The sequence below is a fragment of the Microcaecilia unicolor genome, chromosome 5, assembly GCF_901765095.1.
Source record: "Microcaecilia unicolor chromosome 5, aMicUni1.1, whole genome shotgun sequence".
Taxonomy (NCBI): Eukaryota; Metazoa; Chordata; class Amphibia; order Gymnophiona; family Siphonopidae; genus Microcaecilia; species Microcaecilia unicolor.
The window spans coordinates 5078700-5101135 of NC_044035.1; the positions used below are offsets into that span (position 1 = coordinate 5078700).

The following is a 22436-nucleotide window of genomic DNA, read 5'->3' on the forward strand; positions in this document are numbered from 1 at the left end:
TGTATGTTTTGAACAGCCTGTATAAACGATATTGCATAAGTACATAAGTACTTAAGTAGTGCCATACTGGGAAAGACCAAAGGTCCATCTAGCCCAGCATCCTGTCACCGACAGTGGCCAATCCAGGTCAAGGGCACCTGGCACGCTCCCCAAACGTAAAAACATTCCAGACAAGTTATACCTAAAAATGCGGAATTTTTCCAAGTCCATTTAATAGCGGTCTATGGACTTGTCCTTTAGGAATCTATATAACCCCTTTTTAAACTCCGTCAAGCTAACCGCCCGTACCACGTTCTCCGGCAACGAATTCCAGAGTCTAATTACACGTTGGGTGAAGAAAAATTTTCTCCGATTCGTTTTAAATTTACCACACTGTAGCTTCAACTCATGCCCTCTAGTCCTAGTATTTTTGGATAGCGTGAACAGTCGCTTCACATCCACCCGATCCATTCCACTCATTATTTTATACACTTCTATCATATCTCCCCTCAGCCGTCTCTTCTCCAAGCTGAAAAGCCCTAGCCTTCTCAGCCTCTCTTCATAGGAAAGTCGTCCCATCCCCACTATCATTTTCGTCGCCCTTCGCTGTACCTTTTCCAATTCTACTATATCTTTTTTGAGATACGGAGACCAGTACTGGACACAATACTCCAGGTGCGGTCGCACCATGGAGCGATACAACGGCATTATAACATCCGCACACCTGGACTCCATACCCTTCCTAATAACACCCAACATTCTATTCGCTTTCCTAGCCGCAGCAGCACACTGAGCAGAAGGTTGCAATAATCAAGTTGTAAAAGCAATAATGCCCGTACCAGTAGTCTAAATTTCTCTGGTGTAAAACATTTTCGTATGCAATAAAGTTTCCTCATCAGACAAAATGTTTTCTTAACCAAGCTATTGATCTGCAGCTCAAATGTCAAAGACCGATCAATAAGTATTCCTATGATTTTGATAACTGGTGAAAGCTCATATTTATGTTGATCAATTATATTTAAAAAAAAAAGTCAAATTAAGATCTGGATTATTATCCACAAATAGGAACTTTGTTTTTCAGTGTTTGGTTTTAACTTATGCTGTTAACATTCATTTTTCAATTAGCATAACACACCTCTGGATGTTGGGTATTTCTGCAATAAGGAGCCTAATGGAAATAAGATAGTAAATATCACTATAATTTAAATAGTCAGCTCTCTCTAGTTCATTTCCAAATTAAACAGGATAGGGAACAATGAAGAACCCCACAAGGATTACGTCAAGGATTAGAAAGCATAGTATCCATTTTAACTCTATAAGACCTGAAGCCATGCTGTAGTATGTGTGATTCGGGAAGGGATCTCTCCAAAGGAGGGTCAGGCTTAGTAACTCTTCAGCTGGTCCGTGGGGGGGGGGGAGGGGGAGAATGCTGTCTCCAGGGACAGTCAGGACCCATGCCACATGGGCAGGTCTGTCTGGGAAGCCATCTCCCAAAGAGTGGAGTCCAGTTCCTCTACCCTCCACAAATATTGGCTGAAATCTCATGCCCTGTGCCATCTGGACAGGTTTGTTTGGGTGAGGCATTTCCCTGGGGGAGAGTGGAGCCCCCTTCCTCTTCGGCTGATATGTCAGGGGTGAAGCCAAGTGAGAACTGGGCCACGTGAGCCCGTTTGTGTGTTCTCAGAAGAATTTCTTCTTGTCATGTTAGAGAAATATTCTTAAAAACAGAAAAGAAATACAATTTAAAGAAAGGAGAGCAAAAGGATCCATCTGTATAGCCAAGCTGATAAAATGGACAGCGGCAGGAAGTGTTGTTGTCAAGACGCATCCGGCAGGGAGAGAGGAAGGGGTGAGTACCAGGGCTGGAGAGTGAATACTGGGGCAGGAAGCAAGGAAGAGGGGTTGAGGGCTAGGGGTGGATAGTGAACACCAGGACAGAAAATGAGGAGGGGGTGAGGCAAATGCACCCCAAAAATCTTCATTGCACTCCCCAGTGACAGCTGTACACAAAAGCTCCGAGTTCCTGCACCTACCCGAATGGTTCAAGTAGGACCGGGGACACGGGGCTTTTCCAAATTTGAGGAGGGGGCTTTGTGTGGTCAGGCAGCAGCGACCCCCAATCACTGCTTCCCATGCAGGCTCTCCAATTGTAAATGGTGGCCGCAAACTCATGAGACTACTGCAAGAGGTTGCAGCCACCGTTTTGATTCTTGGAGCTGGCACAGGCAGCAGTGAATGGGGATTGCTACTGCCCGAGACACGTACTACATCAGGAGCAAGGAGGGAAAGGGTGCACTTGGAGAGGAGGGAAGGGAGAGGGAGAACAGCTGCACTTGGATAGAAGAGCAGGGAGAAGGGGAAATGCCCATGAATGGAAGGGAAGAGGGGAGACGCGCTGCACATGAATGGAAGAGGGAAAGCTAGATAGGTTTGAGAAGGAGGCAGAAAAATTGAATGTGAAAGATCAGCGTCAAACAGCCTTAAGGCAGGAAGAGAAAAAGAAAAAGAAAGGAGGTGCGAAAAGAAATAACAAACGAAATGGAGGAGGCCCTGGAACTAGAGTTAAGAGCACAGACAGAGGAAAGCAGAACCAGACACTGGGAACAAAATGATTACAATAATAAAATCACCAGACAACAAAGGTAGGAAAAATGATTTTGCAATTTAATGATTAAATTATGTTGGTGTTGAGAGTTTACATCTGCTGGCTTTATTTTACACTGTAGAGGAGGCCATGTATTTCTTTCTATTTGTCTGGTATCTCTGCTTTTAGTATTTTTTGTTGTTTCCTATTTTAGATCAGGTGAGTGGTGTTCTGCATCCACAACTGAGGTGAAGGATTCTGCCGGCATGTGGTTTCTGTGTAGGATTATGTAACGTTCCAGTTTCCCAGTAGCAAGTTATTTTGGTGCTCTAGAGCCTGTCTGCCTAGGTAGGTTGAGGCTATTATGATTTGGTAAGTTTTCTATATAGGTTTTGAGTGCCTTTCTGTGTTATTTTTCATAGTGTCTGGCCTGTTTGAAAAATAAAAATGCTCAGGACTAGTGGGGTCTCCACTTTCGTAGAGCAGTGCTGGGCAGACCCAGCCAGTTGGGTTTTTGGGTATTCACAATGAAGATACATGAGAGGGATTTTTATACAATGCATCCTTGGTATACAGACATCTCTCAAGCATCTTTCATTGTGGATATCCCGAAAACCCAACTGGCTGGGAGAGCCCCAAGGACTGGGTTGAGAAGCACTGTGGTAGTCACCATACAAACAAAACCCCATTTCAACAAATTATCTGACATTGGAAGGATCGTGTGCTCTTCCTGAGTTGACTGTCATAATTTGAATACTTTTTTGTGTGATTTATTTTAAGGGGGTAGCTTCAATGTTGGGGAATATGAGTTTGTGGTAGAGAATTGGAGGTTCAAGGTTTATATTGAGATTCTGACCAATCCTGTAGAGAATCCAAACTTTACGTCCACAAAGAAGAATTTGCTGAATGACGCTATCAATTATATGATGGTTTTACCAGGTAGTTTAAACAGGCTGTAGGGGAGGGTTTTATTTATTTTTATTTATTGCATTTGTATCCCACATTTTCCCACCTCTTTGCAGGCTCAATGTGGCTTACAATACATCATGGATAATGGAAATGAGAAGAGAATAGACATTTGGTGTTACAGAAGGATTTGGGGTTGCATGGTAATGGAATACATGATAGGCATTATTAACATTTCTGGATAAATGTTGGAGTTTCACATGTTTTGATCTTTGTAGTATATCTTGTTGAAGAGATGGGTCTTTAGTAATTTACGGAAGTTGGTCAGTTCATAGGTCGCTTTTAGGTTTCTTTTATGTCTAGAAGATTGCTAATTTAAAAGTGGAGGGGGGGAGGGGGTTATGTATGGAAATATCACTTTGCCTCCCCCCCCCCACACACACACACATACCTAGCTTATCCCCCTGTTCTCACCCCAACTATTTATATCTAGAGTTGCCACTGGTAAGGGTTAGGGGTGGATAGTGAATACCAGGGCAGAGAATGAAAAGGAGGTGGCGAGAGAAAGGGCTAAAGAGTGAATACTGGGGCAGGGAACAAGGAGGAGCATGTGAATGCTTGGTGTGGAAAGTGAATACCATGGCAGGGAGTACAGAGGAGGGGGGGTGAGTGCTGGGGCTGGAGAGTGAACACCAGGGCAGGGAGCATGGAGGAGTCAGTGAGTGCCAGGGCTGGAGAGAACACATGCATTCGATGGATTCAACAAACTTAGCATCAAAACGTTTTCTAAAAATCTAAATAAAATGTTTTAGGTCTGTGTCAGATTTCAGTAGAAGGTGTGAATGAATCAGTTTTGCTCTGTATCTGGCTCTGCCGCAGTACTGCATGAGACAGAAAGAAAAGAGACCTGCAGCTCCTTATTACACCAACAGAAGGGAGGCAGGAAAGGCAGTGCGTAAATCAAGTGAGAAAGTAATGACTTGGAAATGATGGCAAACATAGGCGTCATCATCATTCCAGCAGTAAGATGGGTAGCACAGAACATACCCAAACAGAATTTACACTGCAACCGTAGGAACAAAGTTTTTCTTCTCGCTGGGATTGCTTTACATTCTTGAAAAGGTATCCTTTTAGAATGAGAAATAACCTTATTCCCAGAGAATAAAACCAAGTTCGGCACCTGTAGCAGATGTGTTCTCCAAAGACAGCAGGATACCAGTCCTTAAGTCCCCGCCCACTTCCCAGGGCGTTGTGTTCTGCTCAAGCTAGACGTATAGAACTGAGATGGTCCCACACAACAGCAGAGAAGCCGTGCACAAGAACAGTGGAGCATCTCACAAGTCTTGAATGTATTCTAAGCTGGAGAAACTTCCTGTGAGGTCTCCATTGGTGATGCCGCTCATGATGTGAAGACTTGCTGTCCTGCTTTTCCACTGTGAATAATCACTTAACATACTACTACTACCACCACTCCCAGTCCAAAACTCACACTGGAAACCTTCCCGGGCCTTCAGAGCTAGAGGGACATCTTCTCTGATAACTTTATGGCTGTCGTATACTTTTCTACTGTTGACCTCAAGGCATCTCAACTCCAGACAAGCCTGAAGAACAGCACTGCTCATGGTTCTCACTTGAATGAAAGCCATGGGGCTCAGACCAGATCGTTCAATTTGGAAAGGTCCAAACCAGCTCAGGAATGATGATGAGCTGAAGATGATGGCTTAGCCTGGAAGAACCAGGTTTCTAGCGAGTTCCTGGGGAAAACCCTTTGCATGAATGGAGTGTTACATCTACTCTGCCTACTTTAATTCCTGCTGCAATGCCATAGACTCCAGTTGATCTCTGGCTTTCCCCTCACTTCTGCAACTAGTGATCTTCTGTGCTATGACCAGACTTTCTTGTGTTCTGCCTCTACCATGCCTTCCCTAGGTCATCATTCCATGCATCCATGACCCTTTTGTGAAGAAATATTGTCCAGTGTTGTTCCTGAGTCTATCTCCTGTATACCATGACCTCTTGCGCTACAGTATTTTTCCTCTGCTTTTTGTGCATCCAACATTATAGGCGAGGTCTGTTCTGGTGTCTGGATGTGGGCTCATGGGTGTGGCTTGTACTTCCACTGCTCATTCTATACTTTTGACGGGAGGAGGAGTTCTCAAGGAAGTACCGAGATTAAGCCAACTTCCTTGTGAAGGTGAACAGTGGGCTAATCTAAAAGGAGCTATATTTCAGGCTAACTACCTTTATCTCGGTGGCATGGTCTGGGTAGCTTTGGAGCTGAATACGATGTATACAGGATGGGGCAGTGGTGAAATTTTGATCACCTGACCCCTAGAGCTGTGTTAGGTGGGGGGGACCACTAACTCTCAAGGCTATACCTTCTGAGGAAATCTCTTTTTCATCCCAGGGAATTCCACAACAGCTACTGCTTAGGCTTATCTACTATAATAAAACTCACCCTCAACGTTCTGAAGACAACGTTCTGAAGTCACTCAGTCACTCACTGAAGGGTTCATGGATTCATGGTGGTGAAGCCACAAAACTGACCATGGCTCTCTGCCCCGCCCTCGCATGACGAACCAATCAGAAAAAACACCCTCAACATTCTGAAACACAAAGGACCATCACAACACCGTTCCCAGGCAACACTACGCAACGTAAGACGGACCAATCAGAGGACACTACGTGACAATAAGGGAGGAGCATTCACCAGCAGAATGGCTCATTATCTGTGCAGCACGGAGAGCACAGAACCACCGCTGGAACGAGAGAAGAATATTCCTGCTGTGGGTATGTGCAAAAATAGACCGGGGGAGGGGGGGGGGAGAAATTTTTAAATGCCTAATGCCAGTACTGAAGAGTGCCAGAGGGCCTATAGCACAGACTATATTTGGGATCACTTGACATGGAGTCAGAGGAGCCGGAACACAACGTGCCCGTCACCATCTGGGACGTGGGCGAACAGGACAAACTGTGGCCCAGCTGGCAGGATTACCCGCGACCCAGCCAGCAGCAAACAGCGACCAAGGAAGGGGGAGGAGTACTCCTTCCCAGCCTAGGAATCGCTGGAGACTGGCTGCCAAACTAACGAAACAACCGCACACCGACGCACCACCTCCATCATTCGAAAGGCATCCACTCTTTCTTCAACAGAAATGCAAACTAATAATACAAAACAAACAAAGAATACATGGTTTCTCAGGCGGCTGCAGGTAACTCCCCACCCCCTTCCTCTTCCCCTTTTGCCGAAGCGGCCAAGGACGTGCCCAACCATCCCCAGCCTCAGGCAAGCTGTCTCCCACCTCGGGGATTCCCCGAGCACCCGGAAAAAGACGACGCTGATTCCTGCAGCGCATAAATGTTCCAGCATTCCCCTGCAGCCGGCCTGAAATGGAACAAACATATCGGATCACCCCCCGACGGCCCGAGACCGTGCTCTTCTCCCTTCCGCCAACTTAAAACAACCATCCCCGTCCTCAGACAAGCCGTCACCCACCTCCAGGATGCCCAGAACCCCAGCCCAATGGAAAAAGATGGCGCTGCTTCCAACAGCACATTTCTCTTCCAGCATTCCCCTACAGCAGCCCTGAAACGGCCAAAAAATACCGACAAAGAACGTGCTCCTCTACCTTCCGCCCATCTAAAACAACACTGCTGCCTCAGCACAACACAAAAAAAAAAAAACATGGAAAAAAAACAACACTCAACAAAGGCTGACCCCCCTACAACCACATTTATATTTCACCAACAGAAAGACCCCCCTCCACAAACCTCCTTGACAGACAAAACCACACACACACAACAGAAACACAACCTCAAAGCCACACACCAATCCAACCCACTTTGCCAGCACAGCACAGCACAGCACATCCCCCAACCCCCAAGCAAAAAACAAAACAAAACAAAAAAAAGACACACATCAACAACCTGCACACACCGCACCCTCACACACTCACAAACACACACACACACACAAAATAACTTTGTGACACATACACACACTAGCGCCCGTTTCATTGGTTTCGGAAACGGGCCTTTTTTACTAGTCTCAAATAAAAACACAACTTAAATTTCTTCAAATTAAAAAGGAAAGCACATAGCACGGAAAACAAAATCTTATCTCAAAACAGTAGGAGTCTCTCTGCTCTTCTCCCTTCTCGTCACTGATTTCCAAGATTAGTCGGCGGCTTCTAAACCAAAGTCCTCCTAATGTTGGGTGGCTAGTTTGGCCTATTGATAGGCTAGCCAATGTGTTTAATGCTGTTGCTTGTATATTTTCTTTGATATATACAAGCTGTTGGTTCAAGACAAGACTTTCAAAAAATGTATGAAAAGCCAGGTTATGCTTTTCTTCATTCTGGTCTCTCTGGTCATCATCTTCCTTAGCATAGTGTTCCTTCTCCCTGGAGATCTACAGAACCTAAGGTTGGAAGAGGAAGAAGGGATTGTGCATTTCAGGATACTGCTTTCTATGGTACTCCAAGTCCTCTGTTCTAGGCAACTTCCAGTCCAGCAAGCCCGCCATATAAAGAGGTCAGTCCCCCATCTTCGACTCCGATTGCCAGGAGCACGGTGAGGACTCCATTGCAGAATTTTCCTTTCCTGTCTCAGGTACATTCCAATCTAGTGACCACTCATGGGTCCTGGCTGCCTACCAGTAGTGTGCAGAATGAAAAGACGACTAGGGAAGGTGTGGCAGAGGCTTTACCAGGATACTGGATATTTCTTTACAGGTGCTGTTATGTATGCATGGCATATAACCTCAAAAGTTTCTCTCATATATTGGCACAAAGTATTTTTATATGTCTGACTATTGTTCTGTGAAGTGCATTTCAAAATATTTTAACTGTTAAGTTCAACACTTCCTTTTGAAGAAAAGGGGGGAAAAAGCCTCAGCAGAAAGCCCAACCATCCACCCAAAAAGAACATTGAAAACAACGTGGGTGGAGAAAAGTAAACGGGTTGTTTGATCTTCATGGGCTTCAAAAAAACTCCCCTTCTAAATCTGTAGTGTAGAAAATGCTGACTTCACAGAACTGACAAAGTGGATCCCCAAACATGAAAATAGTTTTTACTTAACTTTATGTGCAAGTGGACAGTCCGTCACACCGACTTTGGCCAGGCTCGGTACGTTGGATTTTTAAAAAAATGTTTGTGCCAGGGTTATGCGGTGATAATCAGATAAATAGGTGGCATTAAGGCTCACCCAAGTGTTTCATTTACTGCGTGGTCATTTCAGTCCCCGCCCCCACCCATCCAGAATTTAATTTTCCAGGCAGTGGTACGAGGGGGGCCTCAGCGCATAGCAAACCTGTGCGCTGACGCCACTGCCACTGAAGGGCCCCTTTTACAGCTGCTTGTTAAAAGGAGCCCATATGGCACACATGCAAATTGTGAATCTATGTAAAAATAACGCACTCACGGATAGAACATGCGCTAAACTAGTTTGTTTTTCTAAGACTCACTGATTGCCAAACACATGCGTTTTAAGGGCTTTTCTTTTTAGGTTCTTGCAGGCATTTATTGCACAGAACCTGCAAAACAAAACAAAAACCCAAGCCTTAAAAAACAAACATGACAATTTGGCAATTAGCAGGTCTTAGTAAAAATATACTGGTATAGTGCAACCATGCCTATAGCGCAATTTCCAAAAACAAATATGAAACATACATTTACTGTATTTTTATGCATATAAGAGGTGTGTTTGATCTTCCTTATTCCTCCTTGCCTCCTAAGGTATACATATTGAGGCCTTCAAGACTCTTCTCATGTGTCTTCTGGTGCAAGCCCTAAACCATTCTCTGTTCCTCTTTTCCTGTGGTGGGAGGGCTCTCAACACCTAAAAATGAAGAGAAAACTAACTGGTATACAAGATGCTTTGTACTTCAGCAGGAGGTGGCTTCTGGAGCAAAAAGCAGGGGTTATTACTGATCCTGGCAGAGAAAAAAAAAAGGAAAAAGAGGAGAGGACTACTCTTACAGTAAGCCCAAGGCCATCTTTCATCTCAAAGGAAGAAGCACCTGCCCAGTCTCTGACAACACAGAGGCACTGACTGGATGGATACTTGGAGAAGACCAGATTCCCTTTTACTGAGGAGAATCCCAGCTCGTAAAAGACAAGAGGTTTATCTACCCAGAGATCAGACTACAGTGACTTTTACTGTTTGTACTTGCATCTTTATTAATAGTTGCCTTAATTAATGACTTTCAGTAAATGTTAATCATTCGTAACAAAACTTTCTGGAGTGTGAGGTTTTTCAACGTGGCAGAGTAACTGATTCCATGCACCAATGTTGTCCCAGCCTTTGCCGATCCTGTCCTAGAAGCTTGTATGCCGCAAGGCAGTGCTGCCTTCTACGAAGTAGGTACTCCATGTCTCCCCCCCCAATGGACAGGTGTCATTTTCTGCTGCCTGCATCCCTTTGAAGGGCACATTTTGCTTAAATGAGATCCTAGGGGGGAGGGTCCACCTATCTGTAAGTATTCAACTGTTCACACATGTACAAACAAGCAGATGCATATGGTTTTACTCCACTTTCAAGTGCAGGTTTACAGTCAGTAGCAGCGGCATAGTCAGGGGTGGGCCTCACCCAAAACCAGTGCTCCATTAGTGTGGCTGTTGGGGATGTGCAAGCTCTGCCACACCAACCGAAGACCTCTCGGCAGAAAGACCCCTTACACCCTCTGCAGTCAGCTGCAGTGTTCCCGAACTGCTACTGTCCCACCCCTCGCAAATGCTCAGTTTGCATACATGTGCGGATACTGGATACAGCGATTCTAGGACACTGCTAGTGGACGAACAGGGTCTTGGTGCTCCTTCTGCGGGGAGAAAGTCTTCGGTTGCAGATTCCCCACCAACCCAGTTATTTCTTTTCGTAGCAGCAGGTGGCAGGCGGGTGGGCAAGGATGAATCTTTGGGCCCACCTTCCTTGGGCTCACTGCAAATTGGCCCTCTGGCTACACCACTGGCCAGTAGGAGCCACCAAGTCCTGAGAGGAAGAAGAGAGCCACAGCGGCAGTAAACAGCCAGCAGGAGTTCCAGGGTCCCACTGGCACACAATAGGCACAGCCATGGCATACATGGGTCCCAACAGCAAAAGAGAGCTGCAGTAGCAATAAAGAACTATTGGGCATCGCTAGGTCCCACTTACAGGCAGACAAGAGCAACAAGAAGGAAAGGGCAGCGAGACAGAGGCGGAAGAGAACAAAGGGACAGAGCGATAAAGGTGGGAGAGAAGCGAGGGATAAAACATAAGGGAAGGGACAGGGTCAGAGGCGTAGGTAGGTGGGTTGCCAGGGGAGCAGCCACTTCCCCAAATGGACTTCCAATGGCTCTGGTGCCTATTTTTCACACAATCTGTCAAATTTAGACTATTCGCTGGTGCCATCGGCAGTCCACTCTCTGCTCCCCCCCACACCCTGACTACACTACTGGGCAGGCTGACAGAGGTGGAGAGAAGTGAGAGGCAGAGCACAAGGGAAGGGGGAGGTGGAGAGATGAAGGATAAAGCATAAAAGTAAGGGGTACGGTAACAGAGGTGGAGAGAAGAATGGATCACTCCTTCAAATGCCTGCTCCAATCTCAAAAGTGCTGTGACCTCTGGTGGCAGCCTCAGCAGCCGTTAGGACAGCAAAGTAGGTACAAGCAGGAGCAACTGGGCCAGCAATCCTTCACTGACTAAAGCACTGGCAATTATAAGGTGAATCTGGGGGCAGGGGGTGGGAGGGAAGGCTACTCCTGTTTGGGAGCATACGGAGAACTATGGGGACACAGCACAAAGCACTGAAACCAAAACACAAAGCCAAGTACCGATTTTGAGCCTGTTTCGGCACTGAAACCAAACACAAATTTCAGTCAGCCCTTGCTGGAGAACTGACTATATTCCTTTCTTAGCCCTCCACAGCCTCAGGTACCAAGAGACTGAATGAACCCTCCAGGCTCAGGCAAATACCTGAATGTAACTGGCCTTTGCACTAGTATTAAAAAAGGTGTGAGCTAAATCCACCCCCTCCCCCTATACCCCCCCCCCCCCCCACATGCATTTGGCAAAACACAGCTGAAGATTTCATTAAGCTGAATTAGTATGAAAAGTCTCAATGTATCACAACAAAAGGAATGATTTACAATATTAATCAAGATATAGTTAGAATTTGCTTTTACTTTAATTATATGTTTTCAATCTATTACGTGCTTCCTGTAAACATTAATATAATCGGCAATTGTATTGTTGCAGCATTAACACTGCTAGAGCTGTTCCAATACACTCCTCAGGGCATCTTCCTGCTACACCCACCCACCCTTTCAGTGCTGCAACTGATTCACAATCTTTCCCAGCTATCAGACACTTCATGGAATGACAGCCAGCCAGCTCTGCTGCCCCAGTGCCTCAGGTGGACCCTGGCATAATTAGCTAATGGTGATACCGTGCATTACTGATCCCTGGGATCTACCACCACAGAGAATGTACTAGAGCTGCTGGGGACAGTCAGCCTGATTTTAAGAATGTGAACATGACAGCAGGCACTTTGTGCTGTCACGACCTCCACCCCCCCCCCCCCTCCATCAGAGCCACCGGGAGGGGGGGAAGGGGGGCAAGGGAGGTAAAATTCCCTGGGTCCAGCCCCCAAAATGCCAGCAAGCTTCTTCCTGCCTGCTTCCGGGTCTGTCCTCTCCTGCTTGTTGCCCAGATGATTGCATTAACATATCATGTTAATGCAATCATCTGGATACTGACTCCAGGCATAGACAGGGGCAACGTAGAGGACAGAGCAAGGGAGCAGTCAGAAAGGTATAGGGGCAGAGCGCCAAATGGGGGTTGAAGGGGCGGAGGCACGGCAGCCAAGGTGGGGGGAGGGAGGGGCATGTGCACGTGGCTGTCCAGTCCTGCCCCGGCTGTGTCTCTCCATACTCCAGCTGTGGGATGGTGCTCTTGCAGTGTTTACTGGGGTCTGAGGGCGGTCAGTGTTTCTGTGGCTGTAACCTTAATGCATGGTACCAAGTCAGTACTGCAGATCAGAACATCTTTAATTTATTTAAAAAAAAAAATACACATTTCTTTCTGTACTAGTAATGGAGAAACAGAAGACCAGCATAAAGACACTCTCAGAAAACAGAGTTTCACAGCTAGAGCGAGTTGAAAGGATGCTGTATTCCAGCAGCCCCCAAAGAAGTCACATATATTTTTCTGTAGAATTGATTCAAATCATCAGGCAGTAAATAAAGTAAGGGACAGAAAAAAAAAAAAAACCCTGCCATTTTCCAGCAAATCCTTCCTTCCATTTTAATGTGAGAGATGCCAGGTTTGTCAGGCAGTAGGGATGAATGATTTGGAGGTGCAAAGATTTCCTAGCAGATCTTTTATTTTTGGCAGCTGAGCAACCCGACTGTGGCTCCATTCTGTCCTCCAGTTAAACTGTCCCTCCTTAGATTTTGAAATTACATATTTCTTCAGTTCAGATAAGTGCAGACAGCCATCTCTGTCAAAGAAGCACTGGCAAGGTGGCTCCAGTCATCCGTCATTGTGCAATTGTCAGGGGCTCAGTCCTTGGCTGCAGCGAGGCCAGGCTAAGGAAGAGAAGAGTGAGGGGTGGACATCAAGGGAACAGAAAATTCTTGGATTAGAGCTGAAGACTTCAATGTATTTCATTGAAGACTTCAATGTATTTATTCTTCATGTGAATTTCATTACCTGCTTTAATCACAGAACTCTAAGTGTGTCATGGAAATAGAAAAACAATACTACACAATTCATTAAAACAATTACTATCTTGATTTAATAACATTCTGTCACCACCCTCAAGCCATGCCCAGGGGACTTCAACTCAACTGTCACTTTAAGGTAGTTTCTCTCTAGCAGTAACGGAGAGGGGTGCTCCCTTGCCTTGGCACATCTACCCATGTGCGCTCGCTCTCTCTCTCCCTCCTTCACTTCGGAGGTAATTTATTAAAAAAAAAAAAAAAATTTTCACATAAGGAAAAATTAGTTAATTACCTGATAATTTTCTTTCCTTTAGTCCCAAAGGATCAGTCCAGACAAATGGGTTGTAACCATCCGCCATCAGGTGGAGATAGAGAACTCTTAATGAGTTGTACCTCATAAGCCCCTGAGCTCAGCAACCGAGCCAGTATTTGATAACAAAGCAGTGAAAGAGCTACTCCAAAGAAAAAAAAACCTCCAACTTCTAGATAGTAAAAGAACTATGAAATAAAGGGCAAAATTTATGCCTTCGAAATAATGGAACAGTGGCTGCTTTTTTATTTAGATAAAGGCAAGAGAAAAAGATGGAAGAGCAAGAAGGGACCTAAACCACTAGGTTTACACCTGAGGCACAGGATATTCTCAACTAAACCTGCAAGCAGGAAAGGCGGCCACACAGAAGTCACCACAGTGCACAGGAGCCGCTATCGTGCCTGCTGGAGATAGAGAATACTGGCTTGGTTGCTAAGCGCAGGAACTTATGAGGTACAACTCATTAGAGTTCTCTATCTCCACCTGCTGGCGGATGGTCACAACCCATTTGTCTGGACTGATCCTTGGGACATAATGGAAAAGGGCTTTTATAAAATTATCACAGGGATTACACGTGCAAAAGGATGCGCAGCAACAAGAAGGCACATATTTTATGCTTTGAGGCAAAGTGCCAGAGAATGTAGTAAAAGCAGTTAGCTTAGCAGTGTTTAAAAAAAAAGTTTGGATGGTTTCCTTAAGGAAAAGTCCATAGACCATTATTAAAAAGGACTTGGGAAAATCCAGTGCTTATTTCTAGGATAAGCAGCATAAAATGTATTATACTGTTTTGGAATCTTGCCAGGTACTTGTAACCTGGATTGGCCACTGTTGTAAACAGGATGCTGGGCTTCATGGATCTTCCGTCTGTCCCAGTATGGCAATACTTATGTTCTTATGAAGCTGTGATTTGTGTGTACTTTACACACAAACAACACCTTCCAAGCATGATTTCTGCAGCTTTGGCCCTAGTACTTTATAAAGACACACAGAAGCCAATGAAGCCATCTATTTTTGCCTTATTTATAAAATAAGGCAAAAATAGGTGCCCTCGTAGCCACCTGTAATCTAATGAGCTCCAAACTGAAGAGAGAGGCTGAAGCAATAACAGACTTATCAGAAAAAGAAAACTCAGAAGAAAAAAAAAATCACTTGACTAAAGTCAGTTAAAACAGGATGGAAAATGTACTTTTCTGTGGTTGGAATGTGTGGGATTTTTTTCTTTTCTTTTTTTTTTTGGCTGTACGAATCAAGCCAGAGTCCTGTGCTCCCCTATTAAATACTCTGTTTAGGACACTGCAATTATTCTTTGTGTGCAAATGTCACAAGAGCTTCATTAAGCCACAGTGAAGGCAGCAAGAGAGCCATCTCCACAATTAAAAGGGACCATTACCATTCATCTACCATAGAAGGTCCTCCTCCTCTACCAGGGACCCAGAGGAGATCTCAGTAAGGAAAATCTAAAGTTAGTGCTGATTTGGAGAAAGCTAACTCCAGCAGCATTATGGAGAAATGTCCTTCAAGAGCCATCTTAAATTAAAAAAAAAAAAAATCCAGCCCTTTCAGGGAAATCCAAGGATTTTGTGGATTAGAGGCTGACCAAATTTCAGTTTCAGCAATGACACAGGCCTGAAATCTGAGTTCCGGTGTTTTGGCTGAAACCGACATCCCTCCGGATCAGCACTGCTGTCGCCAGTACCCACCCCTCCATTTGGAAATGGAGATAAATCGAAATCCAAGCTAAACTCTTCCATTCCACCTGTGCTCAAGTGCGATACTGTTGCCCTCTTCTACACATAGCAGGATACTCACCAGCCTGGAGAACCAGAAACCTTGTCTGTTAGTGCTGTGGCTGCTCCGGGCTAATATTCAAAGTCTTGTAAATTTCTTTCAGAATCAGCAAAGCAGTGTCTTCTGATTCCCTGTGCAGGAAACAGTATTTTATTTATTTATACATGTCTTATACCTGAAACTAAAGATTTCAGTGCAGATCTTTATCATTTAAGAAATTTTTAAGGTGCTCCAGGGAGCAGCCCTCTTAAATAACAGAAAACTTCACATGAAAGCACATTCACAACCAACAAGTAGAAGATGTAGGTGGCCCCTCTATTGGAAGTATAAATTTTATAGGCATGGCAATAAATCTGGGAAACTGTTGGCCTGTCTGGTAAAATCAATTTGGGGTTCTAGGGCCAATCATTCTCTCCGAGCTCAGGGTGGCACCTTACTAATCGTATGGATAAATAGCTCGAGTATATGCTGCGAAACCTGTTGGCCTTCCCATTGGTATTTCCTCGGTTTTTTTGATAGGCCTGACGGATCAGCCTATTTCAGCTAAGGAGCTGCAATCTACCACTAAGCCTTAAAAGATCATTCGGCCCCTGGCACAGATGGGTTTTCTGGGGAATTTTATAAATGTTTGCAGGTCCAGATAGAGGGTCCCTTGCTTGACTATTATGTTGCTGTAATAAATGATGGCCACTTTCCATTATATGCTAATATGGCAGTCATCACTTTAATACCCAAGCTGCCGAAGCCTAAGGATCGGGCGAGGTCCTACCATCCTATCTCTCTGATCAACTTAAAGCATAAGATCCTAAAATTCTTGCAACTTGCTTGGCAGCTCTATTGCCTACGCTTATCTGCCCTGAGAAGGTTGGATTTGTTAAAGGACGTCAGTATGAAAGGTCCTTTTGGCTCTTACTCATTTCCAGGAGCTGGAATTATCTGCCCTAGTATTGAGTTTAGATGCTGAGAAGGCATTTGACCAAGTTAGTTGGGATTTTTGGTTTACAGTGTTACCCAGATATGGTATAGGGGGGTTGGTTTTTGAGGGCTGCCCAGGTTATTATGTACTCAACCTATGGCTCAACGTTTAGTGAATAGGGGGAAAACTTCTCCCCTTTTAATAGAGAGAGCGGAACTAGGCAGGGGTGCCCTCGAGCCTTTGCTGTGGATTCTTAACTCTGACCCATAGATTCCAGGGGGTAATGATCCAAGCATATCAAGTCAAGGCCCCGGCATTTGCTGACGATCTGATGATCCTTTTGACCAATCTTCAGAGGGCACTTCCCAACCTGTCGTCTACCATTGAGGAATATGACGACCTATTGAATTTGCTGCTGCATTTGCTAGGAGGTGTGAGAACGGATTGGGTGGGGCAGTTTCCCCTTCAGTGGGAAGACTATGCCTTCAATTATCTGGCAGGTTTTTTTTTTTTATTCCTGAGGATATCAGTTCTCCTTATTCACTTAATGCTGCACCACTATTGGAAAAATCCCATTTGAAGTTGCAAGTGTGGAGGCCATACCCCTTAACACTGTGGGGCAGAATAGTGCTGTTTAACATGCTTTTGGCCTGAAGTGGCTGTATACTTTTCAAATGTTGCCTCCATTTCTGTACCATCGAGATGAAAAGCATTTACATCAGGCCCTTCAGCTTTATCTCTGGAAGGGTCAGAAGCCGGAGGTTGTCGGTAGAGAAGCTGCAGATCCCGAAAGCACATGGAGGCAAAGGCCTGCTTAGTATATGTAGGTTGACTGTTGCATATTAATGACTGGTACAGAGGTACCCATCTTTAGAAACGGTGTTGGCCCCATTTTAGTTTTCTGCTTCATGCCACTCACGGGTTTCCTCAAGGTACATAAGTACATAAGTAATGCAATACTGGGAAAAGACCAAGGGTCCATCGAGCCCAGCATCTTGTCCACGACAGCGGCCAATCCAGGCCAAGGGCACCTGGCAAGCTTCCCAAACGTACAAACATTCTATACATGTTATTCCCGGAATTTTGGATTTTTCCAAGTCCGTTTAGTAGCGGTTTATGGACTTGTCCTTTAGGAAACCGTCCAACCCCTTTTTAAACTCTGCTAAGCTAACTGCCTTCACCACATTTTCCAGCAATGAATTCCAGAGTTTAATTACACGTTGGGTGAAGAAAAATTTTCTCCGATTTGTTTTAAATTTACTACACTGTAGTTTAATCGCATGCCCCCCTAGTCCTAGTATTTTTGGAAAGCGTGAACAGACGCTTCACATCCACCTGTTCCACTCCACTCATTATTTTATATACCTCTATCATGTCTCCCCTCAGCCGTCTCTTCTCCAAGCTGAATAGCCCTAGCCTCCTTAGTCTTTCTTCATAGGGAAGTCGTCCCATCCCCGCTATCATTTTAGTCGCCCTTCGCTGCACCTTTTCCAATTCTACTATATCTTTCTTGAGATGCGGCGACCAGAATTGAACACAATACTCAAGGTGCGGTCGCACCATGGAGCGATACAACGGCATTATAACATCCTCATACCTGTTTTCCATACCTTTCCTAATAATACCCAACATTCTATTCGCTTTCCTAGCCGCAGCAGCACACTGAGCAGAAGGTTTCAGTGTGTTATCGACGATGACACCCAGATCCCTTTCTTGGTCCGTAACTCCTAACGTGGAACCTTGCATGACGTAGCTATAATTCGGGTTCTTTTTTCCCACATGCATCACCTTGCACTTGCAAGGTATTTTTCAAAGACACCCAGTTTTGAAGGCAGGAAGGGCCACTTGGCGGTCAATTTGCAAACAATATCATTTCTCCTTTCAAATTACTCCTTTTCTTTCCATCCGTGAAAAAAATGCTTTTTTTTTTGCCAGGGGTGGGTACTACTGTTTTTTGTGCTTGGGCAGTAGAGAGGATTAAATTCCTTTTACAGGTGGTTACAGAAATTATTTATAATGAAAAAAAACAAGTTATTTTTCTTCTCCTATACTTGTGTAATATTTTCAATGATGCCTGTTTATATGCGCCATGGCCGGTAAAAGGGGTGTGGCTACTGTAGGGGTGGAGCCATAGTGACCCCACCCCGGATGGGTAGGGGGCGCCGACTAACAGGCTGCAGGAAGGCACCAGAAACCCTAGCACCGGCCCTGAGAGACATTATCAGAGGTTTACACTCTGGGCTCTCAACAATGTGTCCCTTTATCATTTCATAATCGCTATTTACAAGATACAACAGAGGACTTAGATTATGTTACTTTGGCCCGGGCAAGGAGTGCTGAATTGCAATTGGGCCTCTTTTCAGCCACGCTGTAGGCTTTTGTTCTCTTGATTCAGAAAAGGGTTGTTTCAGTGCCGCATCGTACCTTTCGCTTGCATATTTCACCTTACATGGCAGCTAGAGCCGGTTTTGTTGCCAAGGGGTTTTGCCCTAAATGTCGAACTGCTAATGCAAGGATTGCAGAGGTTCTGGTCCCACCTGCTGGCTCTGTTTCATCGCTTGTAGATGTTTTTTTAGTTAACTGCTCGTCACTACTACTTTTTGACAGATGTTTTTGAGGCTGGAGTTGCCACTGGAGGGAAGTCATTTCTTCGCATCATAGTACTGATGGCGTTAAAAGCGATTTTATTTGATCGGCTGTCCTCAGTGGTCCCTTCAGTCCAACGTTGGTGCTCCTACATGATTTACCAATTGCGTCTGGAATGTCTTCAGATTCACTATTTCACTACTATACAGGGGACTCAATTTAGGGCCATCTGGGAACCATTTTGGCAAACTTTGTCTGCCCGGGCACATAGACGGTTGATAAATATGTTAACTGCTCTTTTGACAATTTGATAAATACTCTGTACTTACCATGGTGTCAATGGGAGGGGGGGTGGGGGGGTGGGGGAAGACATCTAAAACTTTTCTGCTGAGGTTTGATGTTGCTTATTGGACCTATTGTTAGAAGCATTGCACTGTTCCTTGTCTTCATTTTTTGTTCAATAAAAATGATTTAAACACACACACAAGGTACGGAACGACTCTCATAGGAGGAAAAGCTAAAGAGATTAGGACTATTCAGCTTGGAGAGGTGAAACAGAGGGAAGATACGAGAGTGGAGTGAAAGAGGTAAATGTGAATCGACTGCTCTTTCAAGAAGTAGGAAGACTAGGGGACACACCATGAAGTTACATAGTAGAATATTTAAAACAAACTGAAGAAGTAGCTGGGATAACTTCCTTATGAGGACAGGCTCAAGTGGCTAGGGCTCTTCAGCTTGGAGAAAAGACGACCGAGAGGAAATAAAATACAGGTATATAAAATAATGATAGAAATGGAACGGGTAGATGTGAATCGCGTGTTTACTCTTTCCAAAAATACTAGGACTAGGGGGCATGCAATGAAACTATTACATAGTAAATTTAAAACAAATCAGAGAAAATATTTCTTCAGTCAACATGTAATTAAGCTCTGGAATTTGTTGCCAAAGAATGTGGCAAAAGCAATTAGCTTAGCAGGGTTTAAAAAAGGGTTGGATAATTTCCTAAAAGTCCATAAGCCATTATTAAGACAGATTTGGGAAAATCCACTGCTTATTTCTAGGATAAGCATAAAATCCATTTTACTGTTCTGGGATCTTGCCAGGTACTTGTAACCTGCATTGGCCACTGTTGGAAAGAGGATACTGGGCTTGATGGACCTTCAGGCTGTCCCAGTATGTCAATGCTTATGTTCTTATGTAAAACATTTTTTCAATTAACACACAGTTAAACTCCGACCCGTTGCCAGAGATGTGGGTAATTCTATAAAGTGGAAGCAAACATTTAAGCACCAAATACATGAATAAATGATTATAATCATGGCATGTGTGTGTCTGCACTATGTGCATGAATTCTATAAACAGCTGCTTGAATGCAATAGGGCGTAGTTCAGTGGCGTACCAAGGGGGGGCGGTGGGGGCGGTCCGCCCCGGGTGTACACCGCTGGGGGGTGCCGCGGCGCGCGCCTGCTGCGAGAGTTCGCTAACTTCTCTCGTTCGCTGCAGCTCCCTCTGCCCCGGAACAGGTTACTTCCTGTTCCGGGGCAGAGGGAGCTGCAGCGAACGAGCAAAGTTAGTAAACTCGCAGCAGGCGCGCGCTGCGGCACCCCCCTCCCCCCTCCAGCGGCATGCACCCGGGGGGGACTCTTTCGCCGGGGGAGGGGTCCGCGCTGCATCGGGGGGGGGGGGGGGGCGCTGCACCCGGGGGGCGGGGCGCCGCCCCAGGTGTCCGCCCCCCTAGGAACACCACTGGCGTAGTTAAAAGGAGGATGCACACAAGGGTTGGAGTGTGCGAGGGTGCAGATCAGCTCTCTGGCTGCTGTAATGCTCACACTAAATTAAAGATGTGTTCACAACAGGTTATGCTAGTACACTGGAAAGGAAAACAGGCTCCTCTTTTTCTTTATAGGATAGACTCCCCAAAGGCACCCTCCGCTGACTGACCTCTTCGAATCTTTCTTAGAGTCTGATGTGGTCCCGGAGGACTGGAGAACGGCGGATGTGGTCTCTTTGCACAAGAGTGGAAGTTAAGGAGGAGGTTGGGAATTACAGACCTGTCAGTCTGACCTCGATGGTGAGTCATAGTAACATAACATAGTAGATGACGGCAGAAAAAGACCTGCACGGTCCATCCAGTCTGCCCAAGAAGATAAATTCATATGTGCTACTTTTTTATTTGTACTGTCCTCTTCAGGGCACAGACCGTATAAGTCTGTCCAGCCCTATCCCTGCCTCCCAACCACCAGTCCCGCTTCCCACCACCGGCTCTGGCACAGACCGTATAAGTCTGCTCAGCACTATCCCTGCCTCCCACCACCGGCTCTGGCACAGACCGTATAAGTCTGCTCAGCACTATCCCCGCCTCCCACCACCGGCTCTGGCACAGACCGTATAAGTCTGCCCAGCACTATCCCCGCCTCCCACCATCAGCTCTGGCACAGACCGTATAAGTCTGCCCAGCACTATCCCTGCCTCCCAACCACCAGCCCCGCCTCCCAACCACCAACCACCGGCTCTGGCATAGACCGTACAAGTCTGCTCAGCACTATCCCTGCCTCCCACCACCGGCTCTGGCACAGACCATATAAGTCTGCTCAGCACTATCCCTGCCTCCCACCACCGGCTCTGGCACAGACCGTATAAGTCTGCTCAGCACTATCCCTGCCTCCCACCACCGGCTCTGGCACAGACCGTATAAGTCTGTCCAGCACTATCCCTGCCTCCCAACCACCAGTCCCCGCTTCCCACCACCGGCTCTGGCACAGACCGTATAAGTCTGCTCAGCACTATCTCTGCCTCCCACCACCGGCTCTGGCACAGACCGTATAAGTCTGCCCAGCACTATCCCCGCCGCCCAACCACCAGCCCCGGCACAGACCGTATAAGTCTGCCCAGCACTAGTCCCGCCTCCCAACCACCAGCCCCGGCACAGACCGTATAAGTCTGCCCAGCACTAGCCCCGCCTCCCAACCACCAGCTCTGCCACCCATTGGAGTCAACTAATGGGAACGCTTCTAAAGCAGAAGATTGTGAGGTTTCTCAAACTGAATGGAATGCAGGACCCGAGGCAGCATGGTTGTTTCAGTTGGACGTGGGAGGGGCGCTTGATGTGGTATACTTGGATTTCAGCAAGGCCTTTGACACGGTTCCACACAGGCGACTCATAAATAATCTGAGTTCCCTCGGTATGGGACCTAGAGTAACTGACTGGGTTAAAAATTGGTTGAACAGAAGGCGACAGAGGGTAGTGGTAAATGGAGCTTGCTCTGAAGATAAGGATGTTATCAGTAGAGTACCACAGGGATGGGTCCTAGGGACGGCTCTTTTTAACATCTTAGTGAGCGATATTACAGAAGGGCTGTCTGGTAAGGTTTGTCTCTTGGTGAATAATACCAAACTCTGCAACAGGGTGAACACCCCAGAGGGTTGGATGACATGAGTAAGGACATAGTGAAACTTGAGGAATGGTCTGATATCTGGAAACTAATATTTAATGCTAAAAAAATGCGGGGTCATGCACTTGGGTCACAAGAATCCAAGGGAACGGTACAATACAGGGGGTGAAGTGCTTCTGTGTACAAAGGAAGAGCGGTACTTGGGGGTGATTGTGTCTGATGACTTTAAAGTGGCCAAACAGGTAGAAAAAGCGACAATCAAAGCCAGAAGGATGC

At 45.8% G+C, this 22436-nt stretch overlaps 1 protein-coding gene across 2 annotated transcripts in view; it reads right to left on the reverse strand.

Annotated features, from left to right (window-relative positions):
- Nucleotides 1–12138: 12138 nt before the first annotated feature.
- The window catches only part of SEC23IP (SEC23 interacting protein), a 108252-nt gene continuing 97954 nt past the window's right edge, over nt 12139–22436 (reverse strand). Inside the window, exons 18-19 of one of the 2 annotated variants that reach the window (XM_030202608.1) lie at nt 15288–15397; nt 12139–13038 (exon numbers count right to left, since the gene is read on the reverse strand). In XM_030202608.1, the coding sequence (XP_030058468.1) occupies nt 15316–15397 (82 nt within the window). In that variant the 3' untranslated portion in view covers nt 12139–13038; nt 15288–15315. Of the gene's footprint in view, nt 13063–15286; nt 15398–22436 lie in introns of both variants that reach the window. The other variant, XM_030202607.1, reaches the window with a different exon arrangement.